Consider the following 24,588-nt stretch of genomic DNA (forward strand, 5'->3'; position numbering starts at 1 on the left):
GCTTCCAAAGGTGGCTCAAATGCAAAAGCAGTACAGTTCACTTGTGTGTGATGAAGTTATCTTACTGGATCCAGGTTCTTCACTTCCCAGAGACAGCACGAGTCAAACAGAATTCATTACCCTGGGTTCTGTGTAAGTTCTGTGTAAGCTCTGCATGTAACCTGAGGGACTCCATAGGAGATCTGCTGCTTTTACAGGCTTGGATCCAAGTGTCTGGATCTACAAGGACCACGTATCTTCAGAAGCACTGACATATTCACAGAGGCAATTCTAGAAGAAAGAGAACTGCAGAGCTAAAAGAATTCAGGCTGGATATGTTCTGGCATTTGGAAGGGACTGGCATGGAGATGAATCATTTTATAGAGTCTCCTCTAATTTTCCACACAGACATTCCTAGCATAGAGTGCCTGAACAAAACCACAGGATGGCCACTGAAGTCAGTTCTCCTTCCTGACGGTAAATCTATTTGCACATTCAAGCTTTAAATCTCTCCAGCAGCTCTATCAGTACGCTTCCACTCCTAATACCAAAATAAGCCATCTGTAAATACGAGGTCCCTGCTACAGAATTGAAAGGTGTTCAAAGAACATACGGAGCTCACACATCACGGCTTATAACACAACTTTTATTAGAAAAGTTATACATAACAGCATCAACTATTTTCAAGAATATCATCCTTGAAAAGCAACAAAACCAGACTAAAAAGTGTAACGAGAAACGAATGACCTGTTCTATAATTAAACATTCAAGTTATCTACAATGTCTCTTTTTACAAAGGGGAAAACCATGGTGTTACAGGCACATCATGTTGAAAATAAAGCTGCAGTAATTTTATACAATTAACTTTTCCAAGGATTATTAAAACATGATCATCATGGAGTTGCAGTTTTGTTTTTTTTTTTTTTAAAACATTCACATAATTTTACACTTCTGTATACACCGAAATTTCAGTCCCAAAATTACACCACAAAGTGCCCACATTAAAACCAGAACCTTCAGTGTGAATAATTTTGCCCTAAAAAAAGTTAAGACAGGTTTCCATAATCAATATATTCACATAATTTCTGGTACTACTTGATCTAACGGTAAAGCTTCATTGTTTGTATGTAAAATCAAATGGGACTTCTCTTACAAATCTGATAAAACGTTTGGAACACAGGAGTGTGCATTACTGGAAAATCAATACTAAAACCATAAATATATATCCAAAGAGTCATTAATACGCTACACAATTAAGCAGAACTATGCCCGTTCACACTATATATTCAAGCTTGTTTCAGCCTTTCAGTACAGGTGGTATCTGAATGTAGCACCTCTACAGAGGCAATCTGTTCAACTTTTTCTTCTTACCCTTATAAGCCTGCTTCATAAAAATCAGATAATTTACAATCTAGAAGTTTGTTTTAAAAAGTCTGGAGTTTATATACAGCTCTAACAAACCTAAAGTATTTTGATATCTTAGAAGGTTTAAATGAAATGGCTAGAGTTCTCACTTGATGCTTATTAACAGTAATTAGCCATTAACAGTAGTGGACCGTAATGAGGTGATAAGTAGAAAGTTATGTTTCGTCTAAAATGCTTAACACACGTCCAGTCCTTTCATGTATGTAATGGTGTCACTCCCAGGAAGGGCTTTCCACAGACACCCATTTCCCCTTAGCATCAAGGGCTACAAAAATCCGACTGCAAAAATGCAGTGACAAAGCAAGCTGACGTATCAGGCACTACCTTTCATATTGGCAGCTGTAAGAGACCCACGGTATGCACAGAGATCTAAGGAAGGGGAAAAAACCACAACTATGAGAAGCAGACCGAACATTTTAGACAAGTTTGGCAAAGTTTTTAACCAGACAATAGGTTGGCCATTCAGGTTTACTTGTAGAGGTTTTAAAATCACTATTGAATTAACTAGTCAAATGATAGTAAGACATTGTCATGATACTCAAACGTTACATGCACCAATATTGCACACATCTGCTCGGCATTCTTAGCACAATCTTCATCTGGGTCCTTGAGCTGCCTGGTTTCTGCAGCTGGAACTCAAGCCTCCCACCCCAGCAGTTTCACTAAAAATTTAAGTGGTCAATTTAAAATACAAAACCCAGGTAACCCCCGAAAAAACCCAACAAGGACTTTATACAGACAATAAAATCTAAGTTTTCTGCAATGGTCTTGAGGGCCCTACAGATGGGGCAATACACGTACACACTAGTGAACAAACACTAGCTCCGCTGTATCTAACCATTCAAATAATATGGAATCTGGGACCGGGAGTTGCAATGATGTCACTGTAAGGCTCCTCCTGTGTCAGCTCGATAGCTTGCTGCTTTTTAAGTACCAGGAAACTGTAGAATTTTGCAGCTGCTTGTTTTCTATTTGTATTTCTGCACAGCTCAAGCAAACTGATGGATTCTGCTCCAGTCTTAGCAAGAGCTCTCTGAAAAACACAAACATCAACAAGGCAAATTTAAAAAATGCATACAAGCATGAATAGCAATTGGCAAGTTTCTGTTTGTTATCATCTGAGGGATGCTGGGAAGGATTGTGATGGACTCAACACTGGGTAGGGACACTACAACACGTACATAAATTGCACATGGATCTTATCTAAATGAAACCAACTAAGAGCCCCCAAAATGGGTGAAAAAAAAAACAAACAAAAAAAACAAAACAGTCTTGAGGCCACATATTCCAGAAACACTGTAGTATAACACAAAGGCTTTGGATATCAGCAGCCAGCCAGCTTTTTGACTACAGAACAACTATTTGTGAAGAGAAATAAAAAATCCTGTTGTATTTCTCAGACTGAAAATAATTCCAAATAGAATTGTGAACTGTTGGTTCAAAAAGTAATTCAGGAGCTCAGGTTCTGTAAAGAGGCATCATTTTCCAAGGTGAAAGCCTGTTTATTTCTAAAAATCCTCTTTGTCTGAAACAAAGTATCCAAAAACTGTTTATTTTTATTTATTTATTTATTTTTAAAGTCCTGGCCAGAATATAAAGGATGCAGGGAAATACATTTGTTTGCTGCCCACAACAACTACTAATTTAATCTTCATTTAATCTTCATTAAATCTTCAATTTAAAACAGAGCTGTCTACTTTGGAATATCAATGAGATGAAAAGATACTAAGCTGGCCAAATGAAATTACTTCATATTAAACAGATCCTAACTTTGAGTCTCGTTACAGATTTAATGTTTCAGCTATCCAGTCTGATCCTTTTTTGGGCACACGAAGGAGACAATCAAACAAAGCTAGATGTGGCCCAAGGCAAATTCTGAAGCTCTTGTAAGAAATCCATGATTAAACAGAGAGAAAAATAAGGAACATTACCAACTAAACATCTGTACATTTGAAAAATGTTTTTAATTGACAGCTGTACTGGTTTTAGCTGGGACAAAATTAACTTTCTTCATAGCAGCTCATCTGGTGCCACGTTTTGAATTTGTGATCAAGGCAGTGTTGATAAAGCACCAGTGATTTAGCTGCTGCTAAGCGGTGCTTGCACAGCATCGAGGCTTCTGTTTCTCATGCTTCCCCCCAAAGCAAGAAAGCTGGGAAATGCACAAGATATTAAGAGTAGCCAAAGCCACAACAGGTGACCCCAACTGATATGGAATATCAGCTAATGTTCTATACCATACGATGCCATGCTGAATTAAATCTAGGGGATAAGGGGAAAAGGAAGGGAGTGTGGGACGTGTCTCGAGTAACTGTGTTACTATGCTGGGAAACAGCTGACCATCTGCCTGCTGGTGGGAAGTAGGGAATGAGTTCCCTATTTTGCTTTGGTTGTGCAAGCAACTACACTTCACCTGCTACTCCATCTTTACATCAAACCATAAACTTTCTTGTTTTTAGCTTTCTGATAGTCTCCCATCTCACTGGGGAGGTGATGGTGCACTGCCTAGCTGCCTGTTAGACTTAATCCATATAAGCAGTTTAAAACAATCTTAAGCCTGCAGAATTCTTGCAGGCAAGCAAAAAAACTGACTTCGTTCACATTAGTCTTCAATGTCACATGCTCACGCTCCAGAAATTTAAAGCTTTTGCTTGAGTATGTATTTCTGAGAAAACAGAAATTACCACTAAATCTTACTTGACCGAAAACTCAGCAACTTTAAAAAAAAAAAAAAAAAAAACCCCTCCACAACTGTAACAGAACTTCAGAGACACAATAGTGACAATGAGCTTTTATCAGCAGATAGAGACTAATTTCACCTCAAGAAAGATGACTTTGGAAAACAAAGCCAGCTTAGAAGGATGGGATTGACACTCCAGTGAAACCACAATCTCAAAAGTTGCCAAAATAATTAAGGGAGGAAATGGGTAGGAACCACAAACCAGACTTAAAAGCAAAAGGCAGACCTACATGCAAGCAGACACGAGTTTGCACTCAACTTCAAGTATAGACCAGAGGCATTCAATTTTCTTATCAGAAAAAGCCCTTCAGTTCTAGCAAGCAAGAATCCATTCTACAGAAGATTATCTGTTGTGCAGACTGACAATGGCAGTCTGAAGCCACCTGCTGAAAAGTAATGCTGCACTGTAGTCAAGGTCATATTCCCCCAGTTGCTGCAGATTCAGCTTATTGTAGCACAGATGATTTCAGACTAGTCCATCTGGGAGTAAACACCCCACAAAACAGTTTTGTTCCTGCACCTTGACGATGTTTGCCTATTCTTACAGAGCTCTAAGTCAGCGCTTTGCTAAGGTTTCACTGCAAGAACACAAACTCAGTTATTTTAGAAACTGCATTTCTGAGAATCTTACTTGTGTATAAAGTGTGGCTGGAGAACACATAAGTGAAAAGTTCTGTTTCAAATGTTATTTGAAAAAACATGGCAGTTACATTAGGATTTGGTCAGTTACAAGAGCATTGTCCTCCCTGCGATAGAGCTGATATTTTAATTCTGTAGCTTCTGACAATAAAGTCTTTACTTAAACTTTCGCCTCAGGTCAACAGTGCCAGCGGGCACATCCAGAAGAGAAAGTAAGTGATAATGTGTACCTGAAGCCCATGAAGCATTTGTTGAGTCCTCTTGTTCCATCTCCGTTCTTCTTGATCCTGATCACCCCCTGTGCCATCTTCTTCCTGCAAGCAGCCAGAACTCTCATTTACAAAACCACAGATGTTCTCATGCACCAACTTCTACAAGACACATTTCTACAAGAAGTGCAGCTTTTCCTTTTCACCAAGACAGACGCAATGTAACCAGGTATGGACAACCTGACTCTCGGGGTACAGCTAGGTGAGTCAGGAAATGGGACAGAGGAAGATAAACGCTTAAGCTGATGTATCTTAGTAAGGCTGTGTGCCACTATGGCTATAACTCAAAACGTCATGCTGGCAACTAGCAATACAAAGAAGTTCACTCATGATGGCTTAATGAAAAAAGACTTATCTAATCTAAACATAATATCAACAATTCTTTTGTTTTGTAAATATTATTCAATACTGACATTCTCATTTCAGCGTGGAAATGGAGTCACTGAAAAAGGAAAACAGGTTGCTAAAAGCTGCAAAAGGGAGCTGTGTTGTTAGAGAGGACTATGTCCAATGAGGCACTCAGAACAGTGCTTATTTATGGAAGATGTATTGCATATGGCTTTTAAAATGAAAGTTACATTTCAAGCCTGCAATTATAAAAATCACCATGAAAGCAACACATGCAAGTATCTTTGTTTCCAGTCTTAAATCAAGTACTTCAAATAGAGCAGAAAACACCACCTGGGCAATTTTTCCTTTCATTTCTCAAAATTAAGTCAAGATGTATTTCTTAGTTTTGATTGTACTCCTATAAAGCAACATTTCACTGCAAACAGCAACAGCTTGCTGCAGTACCAAGAAGATCAAAATCCAAAATTTATTGCATAAAGCATCAAAATTCAGAGAGAGTGGCTTAAATCAAACCATGTGAGAAGAGAAGCATCCTCTACCTCCCGAGAGAATGCAGATGTGATTTGTAAAATGGTCATGCAACAACTACATTTCTAAAGTTTAACTTTTCCCAAATAAGAAGTTAACATTTCTTGAATACAAAATCAAACAGTGCCAGGGAACACACAAACCCTTTTTACATTGTTTGTTTGTTTGTTTTTGTTGCCTTTTTTTTTTTTTTTTTTTTTTTTTTAAGAGCTGTGCTCTTACCTCCTCCTCTTCCTCCTCCTCTTTCTCTTTTTCTTTCTCCTTCTCTTTTTCTGGTAGAAGTTCTAGCTCTGGTATTAGCTGACAGATGTTTTGTGGCTCCTCTGGAGGCATTTCTACTGGTGGTATTTCCAGCTGTTGTGATGGTGGATGCTTTAAGAATACACAGTAACAGATAAACAGAGAATCACTTTATTGGTGCTTTTACAACAGAATACTGACACGACAAAACAGTTTCACAACATCCAAGTCTCTCTAACTCTTCTCTTAGCCATTTATAAGAAGTTTTGAAAAATGAGAAGTAATGTTTTTGTCCGTTTGCTCTCCACACCTGCATTTTTAATCCTTCACATTCTGCTCAAACAAAAGCTATGGCATCACTAAGGAAAAAGGCTTCCAACAAAACTACTGATCTCATTTCTTGGATCAGCACACGTAACCAGACACAGCACTACATGAACAAACTATCTCAGTCAGTAAGACACCTCCAGCATATCAAAATGTTGTCCCCTGCAACACAAGCAGGACAGAATTAAGAACGAGGCACTCTATAAAGTTTCTAAGCATTTACTTCTACATGAGAGCACCACACAGCAGGTACCTCAAAGGTATGTTTACCTAGAGACCTGATCTTGTTGGCATAATCCAAGTTATTCCAAAACACATTATCTACTTCAGCACAGTTGATACCAATTTTATCCAGTGCTCTGCTCTTCATAAGATCATGTAACATCTGTGTCATTCAACAGTGAGTAACCTGTAATCCCACGAGAAATGGGATAACAAGTTCACAAACGTGAGAAAGACTGCAATCTAGGACTGCTCCTTCTCATCAGGTTAGCATTCAGAAAGAGCGTAACGTTAATTTTGCACTTTTCTTCTCCCCCTTAAAAAACATGGTTTCAATTCACACTGCAGCACAGTTTTTACAGAAGGGATAGATATGAAATAGCCTACCCATAACCCAGAGGAGAAATCTCTCCTGACAGATCTTGTTTGAACTATTAACAGTGAACCACCAGAAATATCTTTCAAAAGGTAGGATCTGTGCAGCTCACACAGTCCTTTCTAATATACACTTGCCACAGCAGAAGGTCTTGATATAATTTATTCATCGAAGACTTTATTTGGATGAAACATCATCAGTTCCTACTCAATTTGACTTCAGGGGAAAGCTGACACAAACTTTTCAGAAAAACCCCACAAAGGCTATACTCTTAAGAGATTCTGCTACTACTCCACTGTATGCTGATAGCAAAGAAAGTCAGTACCTCAAATTTGTGTCACATCCTGCTCAAAGATACTTCCCACTTCTGATTAAAACTAAAAGAAAAAAAAAATCACAATGATTCTTACAGGTAACACTGGTTCCGGTTCCACCTGCTGCAGTTTGCGTTTAACACCAGTTTGTGGAGGTGGAGGTGGCATAACAGATTCATCCAGGTTGGTCCTGCTGCCTTCCATCATTGACTCTTGTAAACGACTCGGTTCTTCCAGAATTGGTTCATCTATATTCCGTAATAAAAACAGTTCTAGTAATGTATTTTCAAGTAGTACTGATGCATCTAGGTCTAGTCTGCTATTTAGAATGAAGTATCCTAACAGACTGCATAGCTTCTGCAATGATCTGGTACAGATGTGTATACAAACCAATACAATACCCATTTAATCCACTGGACCAAACCAAATCTGTCTTCTATTTCTAGAAAAAAAAAGCTGTTTTAAGTCAGGGACTGTATGAAAAGCTAAGCAAGCAATTAAAGTCCTTACTTCATTATATTTAGGAACTTAATATAAGAACAAAGGAAAGAAACAAGCTCTGAAGGAAAGCAGAGCATCTTTGACCAAATGACCAATGACAAACAAACCAATGACATCCCGCTGCTGTTGCTGCTGCTGCTGTTGCTGTTCCTCTCTGGGCACCTCTGGGTTTTCAAAGTCTTTAAGGAACTCATCAAGGTTGTCAGCTTCTCCACCTTTCCTCCTCTTTCTTAGGTCTTCTGGAACCAGGGGTGTCAGACAACGAGTAAAGAGCTACAGGAAAGAGGTTAAACTACTCACTATTGCAGCTCTCAATGTCTTATGTCACATAAAGCAATCACATGCTACCTTTCCTTCCTCCTTTTTAATCTCCTCTCCAACATTTATAAGCAAGAAAAATTATTTTTGTAACTGATAAATAAGCATTGGTATTTTATGTCATTTTTAGTAAGTCTTAAAAAAAGAAAAGAAAAGCAAAAACAAGAAGAAAACTGATGAATATTCCTATCATTAGATTGTAACTCAAATACTGGTGTTTACCAGCAAGGCACAATCCTGAACACATCCCATATAAAAATTAATTTGTACAAAAGCATTACCTTCAGTAGCCTGTTATTCCACAAAGGCTGTGCAGGCAGAGAGAAAAGCTTCTCGACTCCTCCAGTTTCTTTCCACATCATCAGTTTCTTCGTAGGGGGTGCCAAGTCCAGCGTTGTAACAATATCAGAGTAATCACTTAACTGGGCTCGAATGGTCTTGCTATCCAACTCTTTCACACTGTCCACAATGAGCTTTCTCTTCCTCTTTGCTTTGGTTTCCTTGACTGTTGAGATTTTTTAAAATTAATGAAGCTGAGCTCATCAAGATACCAAATTGTAGTAGAAATCTTACAGATTTTCTATAGGCCTTACTTGACCACATATAATGCAGCCACAAGAATAAAGAAATGTTAGCACTAGAAGGTATGAAGACCTAGAAGCACTATATCAAATGTTACTCGCTACAAATACAGTCCCACAGCCTCCAAATTCTTCTGTTACACTTGTAGTGTAATTGGATCTTTCTCATAATTGTCAATATCCCTAGCTGCATATGCCTCCTCCCTCATGGTTTGTTTGGTTGGTGTTCTTCATGAGCAAATCGCTGAGATGTAAGGTCCCACTGGCCAAAAAACCAAACTACTGTAACTTACTGATGATTTTTTTTCCTTAAGCCCTACGTAATACTGCTATGGGTGGTTATCATACCTGTACCTCTCATCCTGTTCTAGAAGGCTTTACTTTAAATTGTTTACAGCCTGGCCCTTGGCAGCAGACCCTGAAGCTCTGGAAAATGCTGTCTTTGCTGGTCCCTCCCAGCTGATCAGCTAAGGACCTCTGTTGCTAGCTTACCACCAGAGGGCAGAGACAGGGCTTACTAACTGGTCAAGCAGTAAATCAGTCCGGAGCTCCAAATACAGGACAAACTATGGTTTTTCTTGTTTTGTTTGTTTGTTTTTTCACAGATCTTAATTTTATTTTACTTTTTTTAAGTGATGCTTAAATTAAAGCAGGGATCTGTTTATACTGAGCCAAATGCAATACCACTTCAAGCAAGCGTCTTGCATTAATGAAATTCTGTCTTTTTCTCTATTTACTAGAGCTTCAAATAAAGAGATTTATTTGCTGAGATCAGTAATTCAGAAAAAAGACCACTCCTTCTCTAAGCAGCATTCACAATTTAAACAGTCACTCTTGGCCATCAAAAATATCATAGTGACAATGCTGGTGCACTACAGATACTGCATTACAACTGAAGACATGATAAGGTCTTTTCCAATTCACTGTGTTTTTTTTTGTTTGTTTGTTTTTTAATTCCACGCATTCCTCAAGAGTTACAAACCAGTGTCCTCCAGGATTACTGAAACAAGTTACCTGTCCAGAAACACTAAAAGGCTAAAATTAGGATAAAAATGAATTCAGCACTCCATCCTTGGTTTCCTTCTCAATTGAGAAGTAGAGTCATTCATTTCTAATCCATCATACTAAGGTGGGCTCTGAATGAGCCAAAGAAAATATTTCCGAACAGTTTACTTACCAGTTATGTCAATAGGCTCCAGAGCAAAAGCTTCTTCTTCATTGGGAACAAGAGTTGTCTGATCAGTCATGGTTGGTAATGGTTCAACTGGATCTACTGAGTCTGGGCTGTCTGGTCCACCCACTGCCAGTAAGAAGAAATACAGTGCATTATAATATCAAAATAAAAACAGTGCTGTGCTTCCCATCCTCTCCCTCCACATCTTAAAACGGTCCAACACATTTCACATACACATCCAGTTCAACATACTCCTAAGGAATTAGATTCTTAATTAAACTGGTTAAAAAACAATTCAAGTTCTAGCCTTAGATCATACTCACTCGATACATTATCATCATCATCCATATCGTCATGGGGAGGTTGCTCTGGCATCATTACTCCACCTTCTGAGAGTGCAGGTGGGTCATCAAAAATACCACCATCATTATTACTGAGGAGTTTGTCATCTGAAAAAAGGAATTTGTCATGTGAAAACATCACTTTTGCCTCCACAAATTCACAAAGTACAAATAAGTTTGTAATGAATTATAAACAAATTTAGGAGAACACAGATAAAGACAGTGCAGAAGTTAGAGAAATCTATACTTTTGATGCTAACGTGGAAGCCATCACAAGGCAAATTTCACCTCCAACTCACAACTTAGAGATAAACTTTATTACAATACACTTGCCACATACTTGCATCTTGCTGTTTCTCGATACTTCAAGTGGAAGCATTTAATATAACTTGTAACATATTAATGAAACCACTGAAAGAAGTCAAAGAGTTACATGTTGTTTTATCTCTAAAGAATGTTTTATGCTTTACCGAATGGGAAAGCTCTGGATGACTTAATTTTACTTCATTTAAAAACACAGAGTTCACCTGGAATGCACCGTCTGTGCTGCTACAGCACTCACAAAGCAGAACTGCACTGCTGAAAACACAACTTAAGAGAATCAAAGTAACACAGTAAACAACCTCATCACCCTCCTTCCCAAAAAAATACTAAGGTACAACATAGGATAGAGGAAAAATATTTTAATTTCTCAAACATACCCAATATTCCACCATCATTTCCTTCTCCAAAATTATCATCTTTGTACTGGTCTTCATACTCCAGGTGATTAGCTTTCTCATTAAGGTGACTGGTGCTCTGTTCAGGTTCCAGTAGGAGATTGGAAGCACTGGTGCTCACTAGCATGTCATCTTCAAATGCACTACCTTCTCTCATCATCTCACGATCATCCATCCCAAAGTCACCTGCAAGAATATGATTTCACAGCTGTAAATGCAGCAGAACCAGCATGCAAGGGACCTAGCTAACCCATCAAGAAAGATTCACTTGTAAGACCAAACCTTTTCATCATTTTAATCCTGTAATTTTTCATAAAGTGCAAAATATATATTGAAACAAACATTTTCAGAGTTACTTTAATTTCAGAGTTAACAGGCAAAACAGAAGAAATTGTAGAATCATTTGAGTTGGAAGGACCTTTAAAGGCCATCTACTCCATCTGCCCTGCAATGAACAGGGACACCTACAGCTAGAGCAGAGTGCTCAGAGCGCTGCCCAGCCTGCCCTTCAATGTCACCAGGGATGGGGCATCCACACCATCTCTTAGCAACCTGTTCCAGTGCTTCACTACCCTTATTTTATAAAACTTTTCCTTCTGTCCTATTTAAATCTCCTCTCTTTTAGTCTGAAACCATTTCCCCATGTCCTATCACACCAGATCCTGCCTTCTTCCTCACAGCCCACCCCTCTAGACACTGAAAGGCTGCTATAAGGTTTCCCTGAAGCTCTCTCTTCTCCAGACTGAACAGCCCCAGCTCTCTCAGCCTGTCCTCATAGCAGAGATGTTTTATCACTTGAATCATTCTTGTGGCCCTAAATAATGCTCATCAATACTAACAGCAAAAATACTGTTCAAACAATTACAAGAAAAAAAAAAATCTCTACTTTAAACCTTTTTGAAACAGATTTTAGCAGGACCTTATAATCAAAAAGTTATATCCTATGCCTCGAGACTGAGTTGCATGTACAGAGACCAAACTGATATAAAATAAACAGTCAAAGCTCAGACTGCACTTTCAATAAGATATTTAAGATATGGATTTTATTTCTCTTTCACTATCCAAAGGTAAATACTTTCCAAATATTTTCAGGTTTTGATTCAAATCTTAGAACACCATCCTTGAGCAGATACTGAAAGGAGCATCAGCAAACCTGTCACCACCAACTGCTCCACCTTTAGAAAACTCCTAGCATTTTTTGACTGAAAACATGCCTAGAATTCAAGTGACAACTGACTTCTTCATATCATATCATATTAAAATTGATATAGTATTTCACTAATTAATGTGACAGAACATTCTTCAGCTTTAGGTCAGCAGCTAGAAGCATGCTGAGTAACAGAGGGCAGACTTTCTGGAAAAACTCAAGAACATAAAAACTAAACATATGGAAACACATCCTGTTTGATCTGATTTGTTTCTGTACTTACTAGCAGGAATTCTGTAGTAATTGCAAGACTACAACTTCACAGTTTATGAACAACATAATACACAAGATTTTACCAAAGTCATTATCCTGGAGGATACTGATGTTGCCTACTTCTTCTCTCATTGTAATTTCTTCCACTCTACTCTGGTTCAAACTGAACTGCTGGGCCACATCAATATCACTTAAACAAACAAAAGGCAATTATTAACATCTCCATTAAAAAATAAACAAACATAATCCTTAGACAAACATGAAATTCCTAAACAGTTCACTATACTTTTACTCAATGAAAAAGTGGATGACAAACACAGAATAGAATGTCCTACTTGAAGCACTGAGACTATTAAAAGTTAAAATCTTTAACTCAAGTTGTGTCATCTTCTGGAAAATGTATCAGTACTTCTGTTTCAGCCTTGTTATGCAGGGCCACTAATTTTAAGGCCAATTTAATAACTCGGAACAGCACTGCCCTCTTTCAGCTCCGAGAGCTATTAATATAGTTAATAAAAAAAAATGTATCTAGTGAATGTACTAAGTTAATATTCAGCTGTGTGTTAAGGCACTTTTCTTAGAAAAGCTTTTTTTTTTTTTCCCCAATTGAAATTTAGTATATAACCCAAATTGAGTACAAACCAAATAGACTATTTATTAAAGCAAGCCACATCCCAGAAATTCCATTACAAATAATACATAAAACAGTAGCCTTCGTAACCCCCCTATTTCTTAAAAGCTAAGAAGTCTTCAAGCTGTATACTTGCCACGTTTACAGATAACTCATGAAGAAGTTATAAGAAAAGCATCAACTTACTCTAGATCAGGAAGTGGTTGGTCAAAATCATGAAACTCCTCGGGTAAGGTAATAGCATTGTAAGCAGCCTCTCTGTTTTCCTCAGGCAAATCGACAACCCCTGCAGAGAAAAACACTCAGGCATGAGTTCCCATTCTTTACAAGGACAGCATTTTTCCCTGTGCTTTCACCGAAGCTGTTCTTTCATAAACTTATTGTCTTTCAATCGTTGAGTTGAAACCATGCTAAACACCTATGAAGAAATCTTAGATAATGTTAGTATTGAGATTCAGGCTAACAACAAAACACCTACTTATCAACCCGTCACACTCAACTGTATAATCCTGCAAGAACTGCAAGCTTTGGGTCACTAAATGTTTGTGCAGCACAGTGCTGAGCCATGCAGCTAATGCAGGCATTTTATGTCATCAGAATATTACACAGGTATCTGTTAATGCAGGTACCTGGTAGGAAATCGTTTGATCGTGATGCTCCAGATGAGATACACAGTTCTACATTTTGGTTTGTGCTAAGCAGTGACAACACAATGTCTACTCTGCTTCTGGTCACGTAGTCAATTCAACTGACTTCTGAAATCCCACCAGCACAGTACTTGGACCACCCACACAAATCTTCTGCTTCTGCACTGAAAATAGCTAGATGATCTAAACCACAGCAGTGTTTGGTTGTTGTCTTTTTTAATCCTCCTGAGATAGCTCAAGGATCTGCTATTCAATGGGCATCATTAAAGAAAAACAGAACCAGCAGTAAGTAGTAACCCAATACTACATAGAGCCAGTAGTAACATTGCCCCTGTTTAATTCAAAAGCTTATAGAGGTCAGGACATCTGCAGGGAAAATGCAGATTCAATTCCTTCTGTAGCCAGCGGGAGATCTGACCTCCACGTTCTGCTTTCTGACCCACACAAGACATTCTGAGGCCATTCTGAGGTACTGACACTTCAGAAGCACTGCCAACTCTGCTCCCCTTCGCAACGGATAATCAAAAAATCATCATCCACAGTGTACCAGGACCAAGCATGACTCCACAAGTTTACACGTCACAGTCCTTGGCTAGCAGCTAAGAAACTTAGCCCCGCTTTTCAGGGCAATTCGATATTTGTACCTGTTAGCTGATTAAAACATGTAAGCAATTCTCAGAGCAAACAAGAACACCACAGTGGTTAAGCTGCAAAGTAAACTGAGAACAGAGACAAGTGCCTCCTCAAATTGTTTCAAGTCAGCATGCCACTTTTTCAGACTATTTTACTCAATCAGCCCCAATAGGAAAAGATTTTGTTCAGAATCCAATAAAAAAAAATAAATCATCATACAACTCATTCACATAGCCAGCCTGAAGCAACACTAAGGAAAATAACTTATCCTGTAATTATCCTATGCAAGAAAGTAGAACTTTGTATCACCTTAAAAAGGGCTATAAAACTTTAGAACCACTTGGACAAAGATAGGTACCTGGACGAAAAGCCATCTTAATCTTAATGAAGGCCTCATTACAGTCTGCAAGGAGGTATTTTGCTTTCCTGTGGTAGATTCTGACAACGCCTAATAAGAGATGCCCTGAAGTTCGAAGCGCCATCTTCACCTGAAAGAAGATTACACAATCAGTGATTCTTCCCTATGATTAGGTTTGCCAGCTTTGTATGAGTTTTTCAGTAATATCAAATATTCCAAATAAAGATAAAGATCAGTAGAAAACTCTAAACAAAGAAAAAATGAAAAGTTTACAGTTTCAGATGATACTCTGTATATTAGTCTAGGATAAGTTGGAAAATGTAAGTAAATTGTAAATTGGTGAGAATCTCACTTAAGGAATTTCGAAGAAAAAAGACATTAAGACAAAATCCAATTCACCACATCCTTTTCTGACACCTTTGTTACTTCAGTTGTGAAAACTAAATAAATGAATAAATCAAATTTTGGACAGGCAGAAATTACAATGTGATTAAGGCTGAGGTGTGGGTAAAGAGACGGTGCTGTGCTACCTCTCCATCATCTGTCCTTCAGTTACAGAGGAAAGTAGAACAACAGTGGAAGACAAAAGATGTTCATAAACAAATACTGTCATATTGAAGTTAGCTTAAATTGCTCTCCTCCTTAGCCTGAATGTTTTGCTGTGTAATTGAGTACTTCATGCACTGAAGGAGTCATAGGAAATCTCCAGAGGATTCTTCTTAAATGTTTTAGTCTAAAGCACAGGTGACTTGTGTTGAAGAAAGATTAAACCTTAAATGTGTACCTTCAAACTTTATGAATACAAACTCGCATACATTAACTCACATTACAGCAAGATGAAAGTCTTACACAAAGTTAAACATATGAAAGAGTACCCAGCAGTTTCTCCTTTTTCTGAAAGGAGCTCTCAACTGAGTCCACAAACATCCTCTCCAAATCCTTCCAGGGCTGGCACTGAAGGAAATGACTTTGTACTAGAACAGTAAGCATCTCTGTAATTGTATTATAGGTATCTTTGCTTCATAATGGCAGCTTTTCCAAAATCCAGATTAGCATTATTGCCACACTGTTTTGTTTGATTCAATCAAAAGAAAAGAAAAATAAATTTTCATTCTTTTCTACATAGGGACTTTCTTACTCTTAAGGGACAGAATTTATAACCAAATCAGTGCACCAGTTCTTGAACGGGTATGTTCATTTTTATGAGCAGCAGAGGAGAAAAAGACATTAAGAACACAAGTTCCCCAAAATTCCCCCTAGTTTCACAGTAATTGTACAGCTGTTACATTCTTCCAATTTTGTCCCTGTGTTCTTTCCAAGAACAAGCAAAAAACCAAAAGGTTCAAAAGCAAGGCCTCTACATTACCCTGTAATATTGTTATTGAATGAACCTACCTTCACAAAAACAGTAATATTACAAGCTATTTTAAGTCTTCACTTCTTTTTTGCTGCTGATAAAAAGCCTGTTCTGTACTTTGGTCACAAGCATAAACAATATCTTAAATATTATTTCTGCAACTTCCAGCAACAACTCTGAAAGCACAACAAAGGCCTTTAAAAGATAACTCTGCACACAAGTTCAGGCTCTTTTGCGAACATCTGCTTCTAAATGATGCACAACATATCAAGATACAAGTTCTCCATTTATGCAAAATAAAACATTTTCTAACTAAACTGCATGATACTCTAGTATTAGAGAACTGACAACAAAGTCATCTTTCGAATCATTCAAAAGAGTACTTCACATCTGAAAAGGCCTTTTCATGCTTTAGAACAGCAATTCTAAGCAACCCAAATAGTAACTACCACCTGCACAAACAATTTCTTTTCAGTACAAGATAACATTACATCAGTGTAAAATAGATACCTTTGGCGAAATGATACTCTCCACACTGCTCTCCAGATTACATTCAAAAACATGGGCTTTGGTTAGCTTCTTATCCCAGTGGGCTGCCAGCCATATTTTGGCCAGCGGCCCACGCTTGCTCAGGACAAAGTGGGCATAGAACATGGTCCCAGATGTCTAAATCGAAGAGCAGATCTGTAAAGAGAAAGGCAAATAGAGAGAAAGAAAGAATTCTTGATGAGTAACATCCTCACAAACATACTCCTTATGTCTGCTTTTCATTCATTAAGATCAAAATTTTGTATAAAACACTTACAGGTGTCGGTTATGTAATACATAAACTTTGTGCAAAGTAAATACGAAGCAGGAAGAACAGGAAGATCAATGCTACTTCCACAGACTAAAACCATCCACATGAATTTAAAATGTTCACCATACAAGGAAAAAAATCCTTGAATACATTTAACAAAGTTGATGACAGCACCAAACTGTCAGAATGAAAACAGATGTGTACCTGTTTTCTTAGCCACAGTGGTCTTCTACCTTTTCCATTTCTTTCTAGTCTAGCTTTCTCAGCAGCTGCTACTACACTATATGCTGTTTTAACACAGGGCATTCTAAAATACAATGATCAACTCTGCAGACTGCTCCAAGTTTTCTTAGAACAGAAAGTACAACTCTCTATTTCTGACCAGACTGCTATGCATCTCAGAATCCTCTTAGTAATTTTTCGTATTTTTTATGCAAGTGATGAAGAAACTAACTGCATCACTCCAATCTTCCTGAAGGTTTCACTTTCTTCCTCCTTCCCCACCAGAAAATAAGACTTCCTTCCCCTCTTACCTAGCAGCTACCTGTTTTCTACTTGTCTAGTAAGTACCTCCTTACTGCTGATATAAAGACACCAGCATATAAAGCCACGGGGAAGCAGGAAACCATGTCTTATGACATAAAGCTGCTAATATCTGCAGAACGTAAGCATCTGATTGAATTTAACTACAAGCTAGAGGTAACTTTGCTTTGAAGAGGTAGAAGATTCTCCACATACAGCTTCTTTTCCAGCACTACCCGTATCGGGGCGGGGGGGAAGAAATGGTAAAATGGAAGAAACGCAGCAAGCACAGCTGAGGCTTTTGAGCACCAACACTGCAGTAAGTAGGGGCAGTTTTGTTTGGGCAACACAAGGAGCATCAATTTCTAACCTATAAAAACACGTTTTCCAAACATGTACCAACACAACTTACAAGCAAACAAGGATCACAGTGAAACACAAAGCCTTGGTAAACATGATAGCCAGAGAGAAATTCTCACCAAGACAACAGCTAGGTGATTGCAATCAGCTTGCAGATAAAAGAAACAAGTTTCACAGCAGCTATAGCACAGTTGTTGGTATTTATGGTGTATGCTCATAAAAAACTCTTAGCTCAGTGGAAGCAAGGCCAACCTCTGCATATCCAGGTAATAAATGAAAAACTGCCTATCTAGGAATAGATTCCTGAAAGTAAATGTCAACCATTTGTACCCTGAAATTTCTGCTGCATTAAATACACAATGGAAACTTTTCTGTTGCCCAAGCGATTATCAAACTTCTCTGTCTGATAAACAGGCTGGCCACCAGTTCTGTCCATAGCCAAGAACGGACACAGTACATGAGATGTAAAGAGAATAAAGGCCGCGTTCAGCTTGAGCCAACATTTATACAGCAAGCATTACAATTTCTGTTATGACTTCAGAAGACAGGTGTCAGTCATAACAGCTGCAAATTAACAAAAGTCAAAGTTACTTATTTTTGTGTCTTGAGACTGTGTGGGTTTAAGAGTAGCCCTGCTCCAAGCTGGAAATGAGCAAGTTTTTTCTAGGAAGCGAAACACAACCACTTTGGAAGTGTTCTTGGTCAATAAGAGCTTTCTTTCCCTCTTCCTACTACTGCTTTTGGAAAACTTCATGCTGCCCCAAAGGCCACTGGACAGTTCAGTCCCTCACACAGTTTCAAATGTCTCATAATACTTTTTGGCACTAAAAGCCAGGCTGGATGTGGCTCTGGGCAGCCTGATCTGGTGGTTGGCAACTCTGCACATAGCAGGGGTGTTGAAACTAGATGATCTTTGAGGTCCTTTTCAACCCAGGCCATTCTACAACTCTATGATGCTATGATTTTGAATACACATATGATTTTGAATAGACATAACTTTATAGCACAGCATTTTAGTAACTGGAGTTGCACTGCTCTGAGCAGCAGACCTGTAAGTTACCCACAGATGCGAGGAGTAAGAGCAGAGGAAAGCAAACACACACTTAACAAGACTTTCCAACAGTTGGAGAAGAATGTACACTGATTCACAGAGTTTGGTATAATTATTCACTAATACATTAGAGTCATTAAAATATGTAACATGGGCATGACAGAACTTCAAACATACCATTAACTGTAAGCCTGAAAATGTACTGAAGATTTCCTGTCAAACATGGAACGTACTTTTAGGACTAATGAGAAGAAGGAACTTAACGCTGATGTCCAGGATTTGAAGTGATAATATAAGTAGAAGACAAATGGTTAAGACTTGGAGAGGAAGCAAGTTGCCCCTATAAATGAGGAGGTTAGTTATACCACAAAGATGAGGGGTTTTTGCTTTGACTTTTTGAATCAGAAATTGCTAACAACCTCTGTCTTTCAAAGAACTGACAGCCCAAGTCAAAGTACTCTTCCATTAGAGGACTTAAAGTATGGGAATGGGCTTTAAAACACATGCTCTATTAGTAATTAAAGAACAGAGACTGAAAATCATTTCATCACAAAAGCTAATCTGCTTGCACTGCTTCTTAGGTTTGACTCCTCTCAGTACCAGAATTATGGCTCAAACCTAAAGCCCACTCATTTTGCAGGCAGGAAGAATATACTGCATGTGTATGGTACTTAGAAACTTCTGAAGCACGTATGAATCCAATAGAACTAACTTCTGACAGAGGCTGTTTCTTTTCAGCCATTATCGAAGCCTCGCCACAGCAAAACGCATCAAGAGAAACCACCAGCATCAGAGTACAAATCATTTAAAGCACTTTAAAATGAACTACTGCCAACAAATAATACTTCTGTTCAAAGCAGCACTATCTTCCCACGTCACAGTAAGGAGTCTCTGCCACTTGGAAATTCCAGCCGACCTGCTGTATTGTAATACTTTTGCTTCTATCAGAAAACGTGCCTTTGCATGTCTTAGCTGCAGCAGTTCAACTGTGGTTGTTTAAAGCACCAGCACAATGACTTAAAGCAGATCCCAAGGGCTGCTCTTACTTTCTTCAAATATTTTTTCTTTCTTTTCAAATAATTATTTTCCTTATTTTATTATTTGACCTTTAATACATAGAGCAGTATGTATTAACGCAGTGGCATAAAAGGAAGAAGATTTTCTGATGCAATTCAAACTTTTGAAATTGACTGGTTACAGAACAAGACCTCAAAACTCATCCTAAGAACTTACAGCACTTCAAGAAAGATAGGAAAATGAACAAGGTAAAAATAGTATGTACTCACACAAGACCAGCTGGGATCAAATCCCAACCCTGCCCAACTGCGCTTTTAAGAAAGCTTAAACTTGATTTTAATTCATTTTGAATTTGCTTCAGTGAGCTGTTATGTTACTGTCAATGTTACTGCCTTCAAGTTCCTCTGCCCAAACCTTGCTCAACAATCCCATCATTTTTTAATATTTTTCCTTCCGCAGAAGTATTCAAGTCTATAATTTTATATACATAATAACTGAATATGTAAAGTGATACTAAGACAATTCAGACAGTTCATTTTCCTATTTAAAGTATCCAGCAACTGATACTCTCAAAAAAGCAACAGGAAAGCTGGGCAGTCAGTAATTGCGAAACTTCATCTTAACCATGAATTCAAACTTATGAAGTCATAGAATAAATCATAGAATGGCCTGGGTTAAAAAGGACCACAATGACCACCTAGTTTCAACCCCTCTGCTGTGTGCAGGGTCACCAACCACCAGAACAGGCTGCCCAGAGCCACATCCAGCCTGGCCTTGAATGCCTCCAGGAATGGTGAATCCACAACCTCCTTAGGCAACCTGTTCCAGTGTGTCACCACCCTCTGTGTGAAAAACTTCCTCCCAGTATCTAATCTAAACCTCCACTGTCTCGGTTTAAGACCATTCCCCCTTGTCCTATCACTATCCACCCTCATAAGCAGCTGTTCTCCTTCCTGTTCACATGCTCCCTTCAAGTACCAGAAGGCCACAATGAGGTCTCCCTGGAGTCTTCTCCAAGCTAAACAAGCCCAGTTCCCTCAACCTTTCTTCATAGGAGAGGTGCTCCAGCCCTCTAATCATCTTAGTGGCCCTCCTCTGGACCCGCTCCAAGAGCTCCACGTCCTTCCTGCAGTGGAGGCCCCAGGCCTGGACACAGTACTGCAGATGGGGCCTCACAAGAGCTGAGAAGAGGGAGACAATCACCTCCCTCTCCCTGCTGGCCACCCCTTTTTTAAGTCTTAAAATACCTCTGCATGTTGAAACAGTAAGTATATAAACTCTGAAAAGCCCTCAGAGTTGAGCACCATCTTTCAACACACTCAGAAAGAAGTGTAATAAAATAACAGTTGACAGTTTACTGTCTTAAAAAAAAAAAAAAAAAGGCTTTATGAAGATGAGAATTTCTCCACTCTAACCCATTAAGTCCACTTTTCTGCTATCCTATGAGGCCATGTTTATATACACAAGTTCATAGGTTGAATCTTGTTTTGTCACCTACTTCTGTTCCTGTCACAAGGCTATTCTAGAACCAAAGTGAACCACTAATCAGCAGACACCTTCCATATTACAGTTCAAAAATCAGCCAGTCATTATAACTCATTTGCCTTTGTGATATTGCTCTACTTCAATTTATCATCTTCTCTGCTTTTTTTTTTCCCTTACATTTTTTTCCTATGCTGCTTCTGTTTCTTTAAGCCAAGCCAATCCCGGCCTTGTTCACCTGCCACAGCTGGAGCTGCCTGCACCTCCCAAGACCAGAAGGTCTCAGTCCCGTAGTTGCCCATTTGATTCTTTTTATGTCATAGTCCTCCAACATACAGTCCCTACGTGCCTACACCTTCCCTGCAACCATTTATGCCATCTCACCAGCAAGTTCCATTTGTACACTGAACACCCGATGGCACTGAAAAAAAAATGATCAGAGGATCAGTCTTTACAAACTCTGCTGGGAACTGGAATGAATGGAGCTGGGATTGTTCGAGAACAGGAGGCTCAGGAGCAACCTTGTCACTCTCTGTAACTACCTGAAAGAAGGTTGTGATGACGTGGGAACCAGCCTCTTCTCCCAAGTAACAGTTGTAAGAGAAGGAATGGCCTCAGGTCGCACCAAGGGAGATTCAGGTTGGATGTTAGGAAATCCTTCTCCAAGAGAGTAGCCAGACGCTGGCACAGGCTGCTCAGGGAGGTGGTGGACTCACTGTCCTGGAGATGTTCAAGAAACATTTAGATGCTGTACTGAAGCCATGGTTTAGTGGGCAAAATTGGTGGTAGGTGAATGGCTGGACTGGATGGTCTTGGAGGTCTTATCCAACCTTGGTGATTCTATGATTCTAACTCCTTAGGGCTCAATGCTCTCAGCATTATTTCATCTCCTTCCTTTGATAACCTTTACAGTTCTGTTGTTAACTCACATTTTTCTATATTTAGTACATTTCTTTGTGGCACCTTTGGCTTTATGGAAGTTCAATGACGAGTCACTTTCTTATATCCACAAAATCAATTATTCAGAAGATGAAATTGAACTAGTCCAACTTGATATACTTTTGATACACACATAACAGCATTTTCAATTTGTCTCCAGGTTTTGCCTTTTTCCATCACCTTACATTCCAACTTGCTATGCCAAAGGTTGTACTACTAGGTCTGCAATTGCTCAAAACACACCTCTTGTTGTGTAGGAAATGCATTCACTGTTCTCCAGTCACAATATACTACACACCTACATTATCAAACTGCCAGAACCAGCACCCACTAACACCATCTAATCCAAACAGCAGATCTTTCAGAGTCCTGTCTGAGGTTACCAATCATTAGGAATGGTTTTCCTTCATTTGTCCCAGTCACAACCTCTATTTTACTAGCAGGTACCCTGTCCTACCACCTAGATTCAGCATGTCCATTTATACAGCGGAAAAGATTGTTTTTAGGTCCTACCTCAACTATCCCAAACCATACGGTGAAATTGCAGCTCCAAGTCAAAATTGCAGCAAACAAGTATTAACACGCTCCTTAGGAGTATGTAGGAGTATGTTAGTTAATAAAGACAACAGACTTTATGAGTCTTTTATTTTTTCCCCTGCAGATCACTCAAAAGTCTGACTGTAAGAAAACTTGATTCTTAACATTCTGCCTCACAGTTAAACTCATGCATCAACTGAGCAACTACTCTCATTTCTGGGGGATATACCATCATATCTGGAGTAAAATAGCAGCAAACTGGATGGCCAGACAACAGTAATTTGTGTGGCAGTTTCAGATTATTGTAGGTCTCACAAACTTCTTGCTCCTTCTTTTGTTTTCCCACAGCTTCCTCTGTAGTAAATATTTCAGATCAGCGTGTGTGGTGTCTCCAAGTTCCACAGAATACCAAACATGCAAAACGAACCCTTACAACTCGAGCCTGATCCTAATGCTCTGACGCTTCCCCATTTCTCACGTACTTAGTTTTACGGAGGATGAGGTTAACAGAAGTATTAAGCGTGCTTAACACGCACGTTCACACAATGGGGGCCTGCATGCCAACTTCTCTACATTTACAGTATTCCCTTCCACGCACCTGAATACAACCAATAGTCATTTTTACCCTCACAGTGCCACGCCAACGAAACACACGCCCCCCACCTCGTTTGCTACCGACACAAACACAGCACCTCGCTTTACGCTTAGCAGAAGCCTTCCATCGAGAACCACAGAAAGCCCTCAGAGCGCAGCAGCCCCGCGAACCCTCACTCGCTCCTGCCCCAACCCCGCTGCCGCCGGACCCCGAACCTCGGATCCCCGCGGAAGCCCCGCGGCTCCGCGCCGCGCCCGCCACGGCCCGCCCCGCCTCACGCCGCGCTCCTCGCGGGCCGTGCCCGTACCGCCACCAGGCCGCGGCGGCGGTGCGGCCGCCCCCGGCCCCAGCACAGAGCCGCCGTCCTTCGGAGCGAGCGCGGCCGGTGCAGCTCCTTACCCGTGTCTGGGGCGGGGGGAGGCTGGCGCGGCGGCTGGCCGGGCCGGGTTGGGTACCCGCTGCACTTCTCCGAGCCCAGCCGAGCCGCTCACTCAAACAAACAAGATGGCGGCCGGGGCCCTTCCTGCCGCCCAAACCCGCCGTTCAAATCGGCAGGATGTTTACTGTTAAACTGCCCCCCTGCGCCCGGCCGCGCCGCCGCCATCGCGCCTGCGCGGCGCAACAGCCGCCGCGGAGCGAGCGCCCAGTAGGAACTGTAGAACTGCGCGTGCGCCGGGCCTCGCCGCTGCGCGCCGCCGGGCGGGAAAGTGGCGGGCGGGGGGCATGACGAGAGGTCGGCTGAGGCGACGGAGCGCGCCTGCGCACTACCTCGAGCTCCTCTGCGGCGCCTCGGCGGCCGTGGAGAACGAAGGGAGGCGGAAGTGGGGCGGGTTCAGTTGCCACGGAAGCGGCCGGGCATTGGAAGCGTCGGTGTTGTTCGCAGGCCTGCGTCCGTGTTGGGTGTCCCACCCTGGGTCTCCCATCTCCCATTGCCCAGCAAACACGAAAACCCCAAAAGCGACGTGTACTTCTTAGTTAGCCTAAAAAATGGCTCTCACTGGAAATACACATTCCCTCTTTATGACCTACTTCCTTAAGAAGATCAGCATGCCAGGTTTTCTCTCTGAGCTTTGTAGCACACTCCTGGTATCTGGGGCACTGCAGGCGTTGTTTCTGTGCTTTGTTGGCAGCTTTGGCAACACCTGCACAACTCATCGTGATTTTTCTTTGTTTGCGGTAGTTTCTTCAGGATTTGA

The 24,588-nt window shown here is 40.1% G+C and overlaps 1 protein-coding gene across 1 annotated transcript; it reads right to left on the reverse strand.

The window, feature by feature from the left end:
• Nucleotides 1–604: 604 nt before the first annotated feature.
• Nucleotides 605–24,004, reverse strand: RAD21 (RAD21 cohesin complex component). The gene is made up of 14 exons (XM_085221603.1): nucleotides 23,792–24,004; nucleotides 16,601–16,774; nucleotides 14,734–14,863; nucleotides 13,282–13,381; nucleotides 12,548–12,654; nucleotides 11,027–11,230; nucleotides 10,308–10,433; nucleotides 9,988–10,110; nucleotides 8,511–8,734; nucleotides 8,019–8,184; nucleotides 7,507–7,658; nucleotides 6,154–6,303; nucleotides 5,014–5,097; nucleotides 605–2,437 (listed from the first exon to the last, which is right to left on the reverse strand). The coding sequence occupies exons 2-14, from the start codon at nucleotides 16,742–16,744 to the stop codon at nucleotides 2,246–2,248; spliced, it is 1,902 nt and encodes a 633-aa protein (XP_085077729.1). The 5' UTR covers nucleotides 16,745–16,774; nucleotides 23,792–24,004; the 3' UTR covers nucleotides 605–2,245.
• Nucleotides 24,005–24,588: the final 584 nt, after the last annotated feature.

The sequence above is a fragment of the Meleagris gallopavo genome, chromosome 3, assembly GCF_905368555.1.
Source record: "Meleagris gallopavo chromosome 3, MGAL_WU_HG_1.1, whole genome shotgun sequence".
Taxonomy (NCBI): domain Eukaryota; kingdom Metazoa; phylum Chordata; class Aves; order Galliformes; family Phasianidae; genus Meleagris; species Meleagris gallopavo.